Below are 15,510 nucleotides of genomic sequence, written 5' to 3'. Positions count from 1 at the left end.
GTAAGGTTTTATTTTTATTTTATTATTAGTTTTTTTTTAAATTTTTTGAGACAGAGTCTTGCTCTGTCACCAGGCTGGAGTGCAGTGGCTCCCTGCAACCTCTGCCTCCCAGGTTCAAGCAATTCTCCTGCCTCAGCCTCCTGAGTAGCTGGGATCACAGGCACGCACCATTACGCCCAGCTAATATTTGTATTTTTAGTAGAGACAGAGTTTCACCACGTTGGCCAGGGTGGTCTCAATCTCTTAACATTGTGATCTGTTCACCTCAGCCTCTCAAAGTGTTGGAATTACAGGAGTGAGCCACCATGCCCAGCTGGAATTAGATTTTATATTCAGAGCCTTAGTGAATCCATGTTGTGGAAGACAGTCTGGAGACACAGTTAAGAAGCAAAGATTGAACTCCTAGTAGCTGATCCGTAGACTCTGTGCTCTGTGTCACTGGGAGCCTGGATATTGTTAGAAGAAAACCTTTGGCCAAATTATATTTAACAGTTTTTAATCGAGCAAAAAGTGATTCATGAATTGGGCAGCTTCCTGAGCTAGAGTAAGCTCAGAGAAACTTCAGCATAGCCCCATGGTGGTAGGATTTATGCACAGAACAAGGAACATAACATACAGAAAAAGAAAGTGAGATACAGAAACAGCTAGATTGGTTACAGCTTGACGTTTCCTTTTTTTGGACACAGTTTGAACAACTGGTCCCCTTTGGTTGGCCAAAACTTGGTGATTAGCACAAGAGTAGATTATAGCCTGTTTCTACCTCATTTGGGTTCACTATGTACAGAGAAACCTCTAGGTCAAACGCAAAATAAGGAGGCAACTTCAGGCTAGGCTTGATTGGACAGTATTTAGGGCAGAAATACAAGCCCACATAGTATGGGCTTCAATCAGGACAAATTGGAGTTAGCAGAGAGACAGAACTGAAATTGAACCATCAATTAGTGAACTCACCAAGAGTCCTCAACCAAAAGTGCTCACTGGATTTATAGAGTATGGCCAAACATTTTGGTTGGGGTTAAGTAGACTTGCTTGTCAGGCTTGGAGGGAAGTGAAAGGAAATAAATTATCTATCTATTCACATACATTGTTGACATCAACTACTTTGCTTCTAGTTGATCGTAGATATTATACCCCAATTCTCAATTTAAATATAATTCTACATACTGTGTTTATTTTCAGCTACAGAATGAACAGAATTAAGTGTTCTTTTCAAAACGACATAACTATTTTAAAACTCATGAAGGGTTTTACCAATTTTACAAATTACAAACAAAAATCAAGGAAGACTTTTCTCATTCGTCAAGTACCTTGTTCATCTCCTACCTCTCACTGACAATCAGCCGTGCATGAAAAAATATATTGTTCTCATCACGTATTTACTACCCAATCCCCAAATTCCACAATACTTAGCAAACTTTACAACTTGTCCACTTCTAGCCTTTCACATGTAAGTAGAAGAAAGTAATTTTTTTGGTTTTTAAGGTATTAAAAAATTGTTCTAAATCGAGGCTTAAACTAGGAACTGTGTGCAATGTTAAGTGGTAATTACTAATTTTGTAATTGTTTTAAAGTTTTTGAAGATGAACATTAATATTTTAAGGTGTTAACTGTAATGTGTCTATTTATATGTAGCATAAATTGTCTTAAGCCTACTTTTAAGTCATATTTTATTTGGAGATATATAGTATTTAATCATTAATATAATATCAGTTTGTTAAATTTATTTTGATTTTCACCTTGCAGTTTTCTAATCATTTTCATATTTACTCACCATATATTTATGGGTTATATACTACATGAAAAATCAAGAAAAATTTTAAATGTTAATGTTGTTCTTGAGTTATTTAAAATACTAAAAATATGTGAATCTTTATTAAGTCACTAAGTTGGCCTGAAGTTTTACCATCAATGAAAGTTTTTTGTATTACCATATTTCAAGGTTGAAAGCCATCAGGCTAGAGATATAAATACAGATAAAGTTCTACCCAAAGTTTAAAAATTAATTTTACCTAGGGAAAAAATGTTTAGGGCATAAGATGACTTTAGAGTTAAGCCTTAAATAAGAGATGGGGTTTTGCTATGTAAATGAGTTAGAAAAAAATATCCTGGGCATAGATTTCAGAGCAAGGCAAAGTGATACAAATTTGTAGTATGCATATGAGGAACAGCAGTGATCTCAAGACCATTGTAGGAATTAATATAACCTGGGCTAAGAATGCAGTAAAAGGGCCTTATTTTAAAATTGGACTTGATTCCATGGGCAATTAGGGAGGTGGTGAAAAATTGTAAGTGTATAAATAACACTAAAACATATGCTTTAGGAAGAGTAACTCATAAAGGAAAATTTTGAAATAGGCAGATTAGGAAGATTCTCAACAATGTAGTGACCTGTATTAGGACCTGGACTAGGGCATTAGTTATGAGATTAGAAGGGAGAGAAATTTCATTAGCACTAATAAAGAAGTAGATTCAATGGAATTTCATAACTGATGATAAGCTGTGGGAGGGAAGAAAATAAAAATAATTTAATGACAATAGTGTTCTTCAGACTGGCTACTAGAAGAATATTGTTAATATTCTTAATAACAATGAAAAAGAAAAGCGAAAGAATTTGGAGAGGAAAGGCAAGATTAATTTTAGATAAATTTAAGTCAAAGTGCTAGTAGCACATGAAGGTAGCATCACATAGGTAGTTCTGGAAGTAAAACTAGAGCTCCAGACAATGATAGGCTGGAGATGTACACATGGGTGCCCTTTGCATGGAGGTAATTGAGCTTTTCGCAGTGAGATAAGGTAACACTTATATTTGTATTTGTTTGGGGAAAGAACAAAGAGAAATATAAAAGCAGACTAAAATAACTTCAGTAACTGCAGAAAAAAAAAAAACTTGCAATAGAAAGGTTGTGGTCATGGGATTCGTCAGGTACATAATATATTAATAATTTTCAATACAGAATTCTCAGGGGAGTGACACTCAAAAAACCAAAAGAGTGACAAATTGAATGAGGAAAGAGGGAGTGAAGTATATGAGAAATGATGATGAAGATAGTTGGCTGCGAATAAAAAATAGGATAGTAGCTGGTGTTTTTATTTAACCTATATCCATCTCTCTCTCTTTTTTTTCTATTATACTTTAAGTTCTGGGGTACATGTGGAGAACGTGCAGTTTTATTACGTGGGTGTACATGTGCCATGGTGGTTTGCTGAACCCATCAACCCGTCATCTACATTAGGTGTTTCTCCTAACGTTATCCCTCCCTTTGCCCCCCACTCACCGACAGGCCCTGGCGTGTGATGTCCCCCTCCCTGTGTCCATATGTTCTCACTGTTAAACTCCTACTTATGAGTGAGAACATGAGGTGTTTGATTTTCTGTTCCTGTGTTAGTTTGCTGAGAATTACGGTTTCCACCTTCATCCATGTCTCTGCAAAGGACAGGAACTCATCTTTTTTTATGACTGCATAGTATTCCATGGTGTTCAACCATTGTGGAAGACAGTGTGGCAATTCCTCAAGGATCTAGAATGTGAAATACCATTTGACCCAGCAATCCTATTACTGGGTATATATACCTAAAGGATTATAAACCATTCTACTATAATGACACATGCACATATATGTTTATTGCAGCACTATTCACAATAGCAAAGACTTGGAACCAAACCAAATGCCCAATAGACTGGATAAAGAAAATGTGGTACATATCCATCTCTCTTTTAGTCTCAGAGGTAGTGTTTCTCCTTCTCTTCAAGACCAGTTTCTCCAGTTTTTCCTTCCAAATCAGTTATCCATCCCATTTTCTGGCATCCTCCTCTTTCTTGTTACTGGTATTGTTCCTCATCTTGGAAATGTTTTTTCCCTGATTCAAAATTATTTCTTTTCCTTGATTTACATCTTTCTCTCTCTCTCTCTGTCTCTCTCTGTCTCTTTCTCTCTATCTCTCTACCATTTTATCTCCTTTCCATGTTAGCCAGCTTTCTGAATGCTGGAGTCCTAGCGCTGCCTCTGACCTTCTACAAAGACTAAGCACCTGCCCCTGCCATGCCACTGAAGCTCCAGCCAGTGCTGATGACATCATCATTGCTAAGCCAACAGAACCCTTCCATCCCCATGTTACTAGATTTCTCATTGCATTTATTACTTTGTCTCTTCTCCAAACTTCTCTGTTGTTGGATTACCGTGACAGTATAGTCTGCTGGTTCTCTCCATATGGCTGGCCTTTATTTCTGGCTTGTGTTTTTTCTTTCATCTGTTGCCTGGTAATTATTGGTGTTCCTCATAATTCATTATTAATCCTCTGAACTTCTCATTCTGTACCATTTTCTTTTGAGATATATCCACTTTCAAAGTTGAAACTTTGCCCTATATCATGAAGTTTTTTCAATCCTGTGTCCCCATCTCAGAGTTTTTTATGAATTTCAGGCTCGTATGTTCAACTGCCCAATAAATACCTTCAAATTCACCTTCACAATAGCTAATGCATGCTGGGCTTAATACCTAGGTGATAGGTTGATAGGTGCAGCAAACCACCATGGCACACGTTTACATATGTAACAAACCTGCACTTCCCGCACTTATACCCCGGAACTTAAAATAAAACTAATAATTAAAAAAAAAAAAAATTCCCTTCATGGCCAGGCGCAGTGGCTCATGCCTGTAATCCCAGCACTTTGGGAGGCCGAGGCGGGCGGATCACGAGGTCAGGAGATCGAGACCATCCTGGCTAACACGGTGAAACCCTGTCTCTACTAAAAACACAAAAAAATTAGCCAGGTGTGGTGGTGGGCGCCTGTAGTCCCAGCTACTTGGGAGGCTGAGGCAGGAGAAAGGCGTGAACCTGGGAGGTGGAGCTTGCAGTGAGCCAAGATCATACCACTGCACTCCAGCCTGGGTGACAGAGCGAGACTCCATCTCAAAAAAAAATAAAAAAAATTCCCCTTCACATTCAACCTTTCTTAATCTAAACTCCTCATTTTCTCTTTCCAACTTACTGTTTCTGTTTCTTGAGCATATTTTCTCTTATTTGTAGCCATTACTACCATACTAATTCAAGTCTTCAGTGTCTTCTACCAGAACAACTGAAATAACCTCATGCTGCCCTTATGTTTTTATTTTTATTCCACTAATATTCATGTAGTAGAACATCCCAACAGCCACAATAATTCAGTAAAACCACAAAACTGAATAAACCGCTTAAAATTTAATACTCTGTTCCCCAGTTTTCCATAAACTAAAATCCAAGCTTGTTAAAGTGGCATATAGCATGCCTCAAGAACTGGCTCCTATATCCTTTCCAACTTCATCTTTAGACATGCCTTGTTTTCTATGCTACAACAATCCCATAATGCTATGTTCATTATTCTGAGTATGTTAGAAGACTGTAGGAAGATTGGAGCAGGAAGTGATAGCCTTGTGAACAGATTAAGTAGTTAACATCACCTGAGAATTGGTGAGAAACCTCTTTCCTCTTTCCACTATAATATGTATCTGGAGACCAAATTGATGCAATATTTTTTCTTTCATAATTAGTGATTTATTCCAATGTTTCAGTCAATAACCTCTCCAGGCAGTACCTATAAAATCTGAATAGATCCTGGACAGTTCTTATATTTCTGGCAGTGTCTTATATCTTTGGAAATAATAACATTTTATCTTTGGAAATAATAGTTCATCATGCTACAGCTGTAGGTCTACCTCTCGGAAGTAATATGTCATATGAGAGACACTTCAAACCACTACACAATATTTTCTTACCACTTCTCACTTCCTCACCACTATTCTAGCATACTTCTCCTCCAGAAAAGTATCACTTCTCCTTTAAAAGCACCTACTAGGCTGGGCACGGTGGCTCACGCCTGTAATCCCAGTGCTTTGGGAGGCCGAGGCAGGTGGATCACCTGAGGTCAGGAGTTCAAGACCAGCCTGACCAACATGGTGAAACCCTGTCTCTACCAAAATAATGATAGTAATAATAATAATAATAATAATAATAATAAAATAAGTAAATACAAAAAATTAGCTGGGCATGGTGGCGGGCACCTGTAATCCTAGCTACTTGGGACACTGAGGTAGGAGAATCACTTGAACCCAGGAAGCGGAGGTTGCAGTGAGCCAAGATTGTGCCATTGCACTCCAGCCTGGGCAACAAGAGCAAAACTCTATTAAAAAAAAAAAGTACCTGCTAATACTGCTAATAAAGGGTATACATAAGAGCCTCCATGGGTGATATGGCGAAAAAAAGGAGGGATGTCAACTGTATTGGAGATTTGTGTGCTGAAGGAAAATTGTAGGGAAGAATAGTGAAATAACAGCCTGAAACTACATCAAACCAATGTCCCAGCTCCCAATTTAGCTCAAGAATAGCCCTAATCTGGGCGTTACATTCCAAGTGTGTTAACTGCTTTGTTTCCTTTTCATTAGTTTTGATTTCTGAAGTGTGAAATACGAATCTATTTTTTCTAAGTAAGCTTCTACAAATGTAGAAAAAAGAGAATTTCTTCACTCAGCACTAAAGGATATTCCCGATATCTTGTGGTATAGAAAGAGAAATTGATGACGATCTTCTTTTGACTCCAGGCAGTTAAAAAATTCACTTACTTAGATGAGCTGTTTATTTCTAATGTTTGCTCTTCATAGAATTAGAATTGATGAATTTTACATTAGAACCAGAAATGAAAGGATAAACATTTTATGTGAAATGTCATCTTCTCTATATAGATAATCAGCATTTCCAGTGATCTTTTGTGAGCAACAAAAAACATAGTGCTTTAAAGGACTAGCCTCCTCTATTTAATATGTGTGACAGGAATTATGAACCTATCATTGGAAAGAAAATTTGGTCTTTATAGGTAAGTCACATTTCAGTTGTTTTCTGAGAGACATTTACTCTTCAGGGGATTCAATTAAAATAACTAAAAAATACATATTTCCTAAACATACTTATAATGATTATTCTGAACAAAAGAATTGTGAATAGGAATACCTACCTATGTGGCTCTATTATAGTTACAAATGGTCAATGTTTTATTTCCATGTTGATTTGAGGCAGAACATTCATAGAATAGACTCAGGCACCACACATCTTACTAGCCTCTTATAGCGCACATTGTAAAGTGTAGCTCTAATGTGGCTTTCAAAGGTTTCTGCATTTGGTCCTATTCTCTAGTTTTAGACTATCCCTTATCTCCTCTCTGGAAATGCTCTGCTCCAACTACACTTCCTCTAGGAACATCTAAGTCTTTCCCACTCCTTTGCCTTTCCTCATGTATCACTGGCTACACTTAAGATCTCCTTTTCCAGGGAAACTACTAACATTGAAACTGATCTCTTTTCTCTCTCAAATGAAAATATTTATTGTCAAGACATATCTTTTGTCAAGTGATACATTTAACCACAAAACAAATCTATATTAATTAATTATGTTAGGAACAATGCTAGGTGCTATGGTAAATGTAAGTAATACGTTTCTAAGTACTCTATAAGTCATAGAAAAAAAGTGGAATTTTGGAGATCTAATGAACAAATGTATGATAAAATTTATATGCTTTTAGAAACATTCATCAGAAAAGGAAAAAGGATGAATAACAGATAGCTAAGAAGTCAATATTTTTTAATTCATAAAATTAAACCCAAAGAAAGTAGAAGGAAGATAAATAAATGAAAGAGCAGAAGCTATTAATTTAGAAATCAAATAGTACAACAGGAAAAGTCAAAATATTATCAATAAAATACAATAAAAATTGTGAATGCTTATGAAAATATATTAAGAAAAAAAGAGAAGGTATAAAATATCAATATCAGAAATAAAAAAAGATCATCATTATAGATTCTATAGATAATAAGCAAATAAAAAGATTTTCTAATAAACTAAAACATTTTAATAAAATTAAAATTTTAAATTTATAATTATAATTCTGCTCCCCTCCCTCAATTTTAGCCAGATGGTTTCACTGGTGATTTATTTCAAACATTTAAGAAAAAATTAGCACCAGTCTTACATCAAATTTTCCAGAGGATAGAAAAAGAGGTAATATTCTCTCATTATATGGGGTGAGAATTACTTGAATACCAAAACTTAATTAGAGCAACATATATATATATATATATATATATATATATTTCTTGTGAACCTAGAGGCATAGGTCTAAACAAAATATTAGCGATTAAGTCGGCTAGTACGTATGAAAGACAAAATGCAGTCAGCTTGGCTTAATCTCAGAAATGCAAGCTCAAAAAAATTAAAATACATGCAAATTGATGTAATTAGCCAGAATAAAAGGAAACTATATTCATCATAGTAGATGCATTTGATATAATTCATCACCAGAGTAGAAACTTACTTAATCTGATAAAACATCTGCAAAAACCATTAGCAAGCATCATACCTAATGGAAGAAATTAAAGGTTTTCCCTCTGCTAATCAAAACAAAATAAGGATGTTTGCGATCACCACTTCTATCACACACCATAATGGGTTTTCCATCCAGTGCAGTAAGATGAGAAAAATATGTCATAAGTATGCAAATAGAGAAGTAAGAAGTAAAACACATTATTCACAAATGATATGATTATCCCCTTAAAAAATTCAAAACAATCTATAGGGGAAAATTGCTACAACTGAGTAACTAGCAAGTTTTCTGCATAAACTATCAAATGAAACATAACTTTGTTTTAGAAATCAAGAGCAAAACTTTGGAAAATAAAGTGAAAGATGACTACGATGCTGTTCTAATATGATAGCATCAAATCCATAAAATACCTTGAGATAAATGTAACAAATTATATATAACACTCTTGAAGATCTCTTACATTTTAACACATTTGTGAAATTAAGGAATACAAAACTCAATGGAAGGATATTTTATTTTCACCAATCAGAAGACTTGATTTTGTAAAGATATCGATTCTCAGATTGATCTATGGATTCATCATAATCCCAGTCAAAATTCTAGCAGATTTTTTGTGGTTGCTGTTGTTTTATTTAAATTGATAAGCTGGCTCGATTTTCATATGAAAAAGCAAATGTCTAAGAATAGCCAAGACAATCCTGAACAAGATCAAACTGGAAGGTTTGTAGTAGTAGATATCAAGAATTATCTTAAACCTACAGTAGTAATTAAGACTGAGTGGTATCAGTAAGGAAAAAAGTAAACTTTTATCTCACAATGTCATACACAATAATAATTCAGTGGATTGGGTTTCTAAATTTAAATGATTAAAAATTATAATGCTACCAGGAAAAAATGTGGAAAATTTAAAATATAACCATGGTGGAGGCAAATCTTTTTAAATAGAATACAAAAAGCATTAGTGACAAAGGAAAGATTGATAAATTGAATTTAATTACCATTAAAACTCCTGTTAATGTAAGCCAGAGTGAAAAAATTTAAGTGGAAGAAGACATTTACAGTGTATGTATACATATGTGTGTGTGTATATATAGATATCTTTAAAAAGACTCATTTAGAATATTACAAATGCGTACAAATCAATTTAAAAACATTAAGAAATTAGGCAATAATCTAAAGAGGCACTCCACAGAAGAAGTTTTCTAAATGCCAGTAAGTATATGAGAAGCATATGGCATTATTAGGTATCAGGAAAGACTGAAATTAAAGCCAACATGTGATACTACTACATAGAAAGATGATATTTTTCTAAGAGACAATATTAGGACTTGTGCAATTTAGAAGAAAATTATTTTATTTTATTTTATTTTATTTTATTTTATTGTTACAGTGTAAGGGAAAGATATGAATGAAATTAGCACATCCTTTCCCTACTTAGATTTCTTGTGCTTCCAGAATCCTATTGCTAGTGTCTGAAATTCTGGAGAAGTTTTAGCCATTATCTCTTCAAATATAACTTCTTCCTCACATTCTCTAATCTTTTATTTTATAAGTTCAATTGTATGTATGTTAAGATGAATTATATCTTGTCTAGGTCTGTTAACTTCTTGTATATTTTCCATTTTTTTGTTTCTCTAGGGTGAATTCCAGGCTATTTCTTCAGATATGTATTTCTACATTGCACTTTACTCCTTACCTACGTCTAACTCATCTATGAACAATGTTAATGTTATTTTTGTAGAAATTTTCTTTATTTTTCAAATTTAATTTGCCTTTTAAAGAAAACGTATTTTAGCCCTAAAATAAGATTGGATGAATAAATAGGTGTTAGCTTGTAAAAGTGAGATGATTGTGTTTTAGGCAGAAGTACATAAAATAATAACAACTTCTATTTACTGTGTTATATGGCTGCCACTGGGCTGATTTTCTTAAATTGTTTTCACTTAGACCTTAAAACAGCCCTTGTAGCACGATCTATGTTTTTAACATAAAGAGTAAGGCTCAAGGTAAAATAATGTGCACACATTTTTGCAGCAATTCAGTGGTAAAACTGGACTGTACACTCTAAAACATTCATTGCTCCTTCTTCTAGGACATATAATCCATTAGAATAACCAGAATTGTTGTTGCCCTTCAAGGGAATTTGATAATTCCAGGCTAAACTGCATAGTTGTTTTCTGGTAATAAATCAGTTCTGGAAAGTCATCTCAGGAGTATCTTGGGACTTGTGCCTTTATTTCAGCATTAAAGGCCAACTTGCTTAACCCTTCCCACTGTCCTAACCCTAATACTGACTATAATCTAACAAAAACAGGAAAATAAAGAACATAGCATTCATTGGCATTTACCCTATAATACCTTGTGTTATATAAGATTTCTCTACAGGTGTGATTTGTGAGGTTCATACATATCTGTTTGCTTTTTAGTTTAACATTTTCCTTACTTCACAGTCATATGGTTTACTCTATTTTGGGGTCATAACTGGGTAAAATAATAGGTTACTTTCCTGGAAATATAGGTTATTTTTTCTAACCAGTGCATATTCAATTTTTTGGATATCTTTTTGTTTCAACAGATATAATTAAAAGTGAAATTCACCTCATTTTCTCCCTCTCTCCCTCTCTCCCTCCTTCCTTCTTTCCTTCTTAATTACATTGACTTTTTTGAAAGATCAGGACAGTTACCTTATAGACATTTTGGATTGGTCTGATTATTTCTTCACAATATGGTTTAACATGTTCTGTACATCCTGTATTTGATTAAACTGAAAGCTAAATCTGGCTTAGCTAAATTTCAGTTGGATACTTTGGAAATAATACTTTAGAGATGATACTGTATATGCCACAGGGCACCTCATCAGGAAGCACAAGATGTCTGGATGTCCTGATACGAATGAATGTTTCTAAGTTTCATTGATGGGTTAAGCTGGCTACAGACACATTTCTTCATTTTAAAGTTGTGTTTTTTCCTCTTGCAGTTCTATGTGGGATGATACTTGGGTGCAATAGCAGTAATCAGTTCCTCTTCAATCTTTCATCTAATGGTTGTTAATGAACTCTGAATATTTTCTTGAATTAGTTCTTTCAATGGGGTGCACCAATTCTGAGTGAATAATTTGTACTGTTCTACTCTTCGACTGTCAACTACTGTAAATAGGTAAACAGTGAATACTTCACTGAGAGCAAAACATCTTAGAGAAAGGCGACAGCACCCAGATAATCCTTTTTGGGTTACTGATGATTTGGGATGGTTTCATTTAATATTTAAATGAATCTAAAGCATGACTACACTATTCCTTCAGCTGATTAAACCATGTTAAGTGTGAATTTAAAGGAGCCTCTAGTTGACATTTACAAGACACTAAGTGACTCCAGCAATAACCTGGAATGTAAGTAGATTAATCATAGTTCTGTCAAGTGGAATTCTATGTAGAGCTTGTTTATCAAAGCAGAGTGTAAAGGAATAAATCAGATACAATTGTAGAAAAGTAGGCAGAAGAATGCAAAGGATTGTCACTTTTTTCTCTAATTCTTTAGATATAACATCTGGTTTCAATTGCATTATTAGATAAATGAGAAATGTTTAAGAAGCTTCAAAATAACTTGTGTAAAAGAAAAATTTCATATTAAAAGAACTCCAAAATGCTTTTTTTTATTTATTTTATTTTATTTTATTTTATTTTTTTTTTAGCAGAAGCAGTATTTCTGTCTGGAACTCTTCTTTAAACCTTATCTTTGCTTTGCAGCTGTACCTGGAAAGAAGGAAGAGAAAACAACCAAGACAGTGGAGCAAGGTAAAAAAAAATGAAGGAGGTTGACATTATCTTCTTTAGAAAGACAACAGCATGCGGAGGAAAGCACTGGATTCAGACAGGCGGAAGAAAATAACCTTTAAGTCTGTTGCTCTTTATCACTGTCCTTGCATGTATTTCTGTGCCAGGGAGAATGTGAGACAGCAATCTGGGTTGGTCTTTCTTTTGTGTAACTAAACTTTGAATATCAGTTCTGAACAGGAAAACTCCACAAACTGCTTAATTACATCAGGAGACATGCTGAAGATTGTTGGGAATAAGACAATGATCCAGGGGAACTGGTAGACATATTCCTATTTGATTTGTGGTTTTAACACCACCTTACTGATCATAATTTGAAAAATAAGATAGCCCAATCCTATATATGCAGCAACTATTTCTATTGCTTGAAAAAAAAATATGTCAAAGTTAGAATGAAGAAAACAACAGCAAAAGTAAGTTGAGTATATTATGATATATGACATATTATGACTTCAACTATTCATTCTCCCAAGAGGTCTGAAATTTCAGTGTTATAATCTATAATGATATAAAATAGTTAATGCATTTTCTTTGTATTTATGTAGCTATATCATAAATAGATCACTCCAGACTCTGCTTGAGAAAAATGCTACAGTACACTAAACTGAAAACATTTAAAGTGATGTGGTTTCTCTTAGAGCTCAAGTGTGCTAATAATTTTAATTGTTGTTCCCTCATGTCTTTGCTTTTATATAATAATACTATATTTATTATAATAAATTAAATTAGAACTTGCAATAATTTTGTCAAGAACAAAGTCTAAATGATTTCTCCTTCAAATTTGAGATGCAATTAAAGTTATGAAATCCTAATATCAGAAGTTAAGAACTTTTGACATAAATATATCAAGAAAATCCTTCAATCCCTCACATGTCAAATAAATAAACTGAAGTTAAGAATTCAGTTAAGTAAAAAGATTGGTTAAGAATTTATTTCCTTGGGCTTTTCAAAAGAAAATCCCATTATAATTGCATGGAAAATGTTTTCCAATTTATTTTGGCTTCTGGGGACTCTGAAATTTTACAATTCAGTAGATGTTTCTGTCGGTTTCTTTCTGAAGAAGAGTGGAATTTTAGTTTCTGAAACATAAAGTGGGAACACTGGATCCTAATTTCAGTGTGTTCAGTTATACACGTTTCTGAGTCTAAATTTATTATTTAAAAAATAAAGATAATTATCCCTGACCTGCCTATCTGACAAGATGTTGTATAGATCAAACATGAAAACATATGTGAAAGGATATGAAAATTTATAAACTTCTAGATAAGCATGTAGCACATACTTAGGCATTTTAAAATCAATTTCAACACAGATGACATAAATTATCAAATTACTTTGATTTCATTGAGTTTATAGCTTTCCCCCTCTAGTATAAAAGTGCTGATTACTCATGACATTCATAGGTTGTTTTCATAGCCACAGAATATCAAAAGAAATTTGACTAGAATATGAAACACCCAAGCTAATAATAGTACCGAACAGACAACTGATTTGAAAACAGATTGTTTCTTTCTTCTTATCATCACATTGGTGTCAGTTTCATTAATTCTATAATGTCTCCTCTAGTGGACAAGAGACTGGAAATGATTCATAGAGATATGATCTTACTCTTTCAGATGATTTTATAATTTTGTCTACTAAAATCTTCTTTTGTCTTATTAAAGCTTAGGCTCTTGGATTGTGTGAAAAAGATGAGATTCTTTCAATGGCTATTTTTGTACTGACTTAGTAAATCATTTCAATTTTAAATATTGTATGACAATGGCCTCATAATTTGCAACCATAACAATCATAGGAAATAATATATTTGGATATTTTGCATATTTTTATGATAGTATATCTATTACTAATAACTGATATGAAAAATAGATATTTTGTGCTTTTAATAAAGTAGTATGAGAAGTGATAAATAATGACATTCTATAATTTTTCTCATATTATAATAGTTATGCATAATGCTTTAAGACTTGTATACTTTGCTTTCTTATGTAGTTTTTAGTTATCTTCAGAAGTATAAATAATCTATTACTAGTTTATAATTCATTGAAATACGGTTAAATCCTCTTTAAAGATTTATTTTTATTTATTTGTTTGAACATGTACACTTTATTTAGAAAAATTATATGATTTTTGTAACTCTTAATGGAGTTTAAGTACACTTTGTGATCTAAGTATAATTGTGCATATTGAATCTCTGGACTTAAATACTTATGGATATTCCAGTATCTCAAAATTAAGTTGAAAGTTTTATTACACAACAGTGTAGTATTCAATTCTCTTAACAATTAAAAGTCACTTCAAAAGTCAATTAAGTAGAAACAGGACAAAAAATATTTTTGGGAAATTAAATAAAATTTGATTGTCTACTAACCATCAAGAATAAATTTTAACATAATCAGTAAACATTTTATTAAGTGTAAAGTTGGAGCCTGTTGATCATAAATGTATCAGAGTTCATTTCACTATAATAAAAGATTCAACTTTGCCTTAAATTAAGGAACGTTTCAAAATTCATAAATAGGCTAATTTGTGTTCACTTGAAGAGTTTCTTTCTTTGCTTTTGATGCTAGTCTGTAAACAATGGTTCCCTATGTAATTGTAATAGTGTTTTACATTGTCACAACACCAGGCAAAACCCAAGTGCTATTGCAAGCTTTGTAAATCTGTCACTGTCCTCATCCACCTTATCAGATTCTCCTCTTCTTTGTGTATGCACTGGTCCTTTTAAAATCTGTGATGTGTACTGATTGTAGATTTATTCCGTACTTTCAAGTGAATATTAATAATATCTAAGAGTAATGATTTTCCTGAGAAAATTTTATCCATTTGAATATAATGAATGTTCATATTTCTTGGTGTATCAAAGTTATAACAAAAGAGGGAAACAATTTTTCATTTAAAATCAATGAAGTAAAACAAGATTTAGTTAACACAATTGTATTTAATTATTTGCTTAATATGTATTATAAAATAACTTATTTGCACATGTTGACTAAGTCATGCTGTTGACCCTCAATAAATGTTAAATTATAATAACAATATTATAGATTCCTGTGAATTCTAAACTTTTTGAAAATACTTTGTGCTTTGGTTGTTTAATATTTATTGAGCGCCCACAACTGGCTAGGCGCTGGGGAATGGGTATGAGGGGTATGGCATGGGCTTTGGAGAGAAGACGGTCTATACGAAGGCAATGCATGAAAATGAGCATACTCTCCTTGTTCATGTAGTTTATATATTTTCAAGAGAACCATTAGCAACTCAGTTCTCCACTCCACTGTCTCACTTACTCACATAATACATTTTACTTCTTCTTACTTTTATTTTACTT

At 33.3% G+C, this 15,510-nt stretch overlaps 1 protein-coding gene across 2 annotated transcripts in view; it reads left to right on the top strand.

Annotated features, from left to right (window-relative positions):
* The window catches only part of TRDN (triadin), a 273,616-nt gene extending 258,401 nt beyond the window's left edge, over positions 1 to 15,215 (top strand). For both annotated transcript variants that reach the window (XM_073022439.1, XM_008007178.3), the window contains one exon: positions 12,093 to 15,215. In XM_073022439.1, the coding sequence (XP_072878540.1) occupies positions 12,093 to 12,154 (62 nt within the window). In that variant the 3' untranslated portion in view covers positions 12,155 to 15,215. The remainder of the gene's footprint in view (positions 1 to 12,092) is intronic.
* Positions 15,216 to 15,510: the final 295 nt, after the last annotated feature.

The sequence above is a fragment of the Chlorocebus sabaeus genome, chromosome 13 (assembly GCF_047675955.1).
Source record: "Chlorocebus sabaeus isolate Y175 chromosome 13, mChlSab1.0.hap1, whole genome shotgun sequence".
Lineage (NCBI taxonomy): Eukaryota > Metazoa > Chordata > Mammalia > Primates > Cercopithecidae > Chlorocebus > Chlorocebus sabaeus.
The sequence above is the reverse complement of the archived record's forward strand: the minus strand, read 5'-3'. Positions and strand labels throughout refer to the sequence as shown.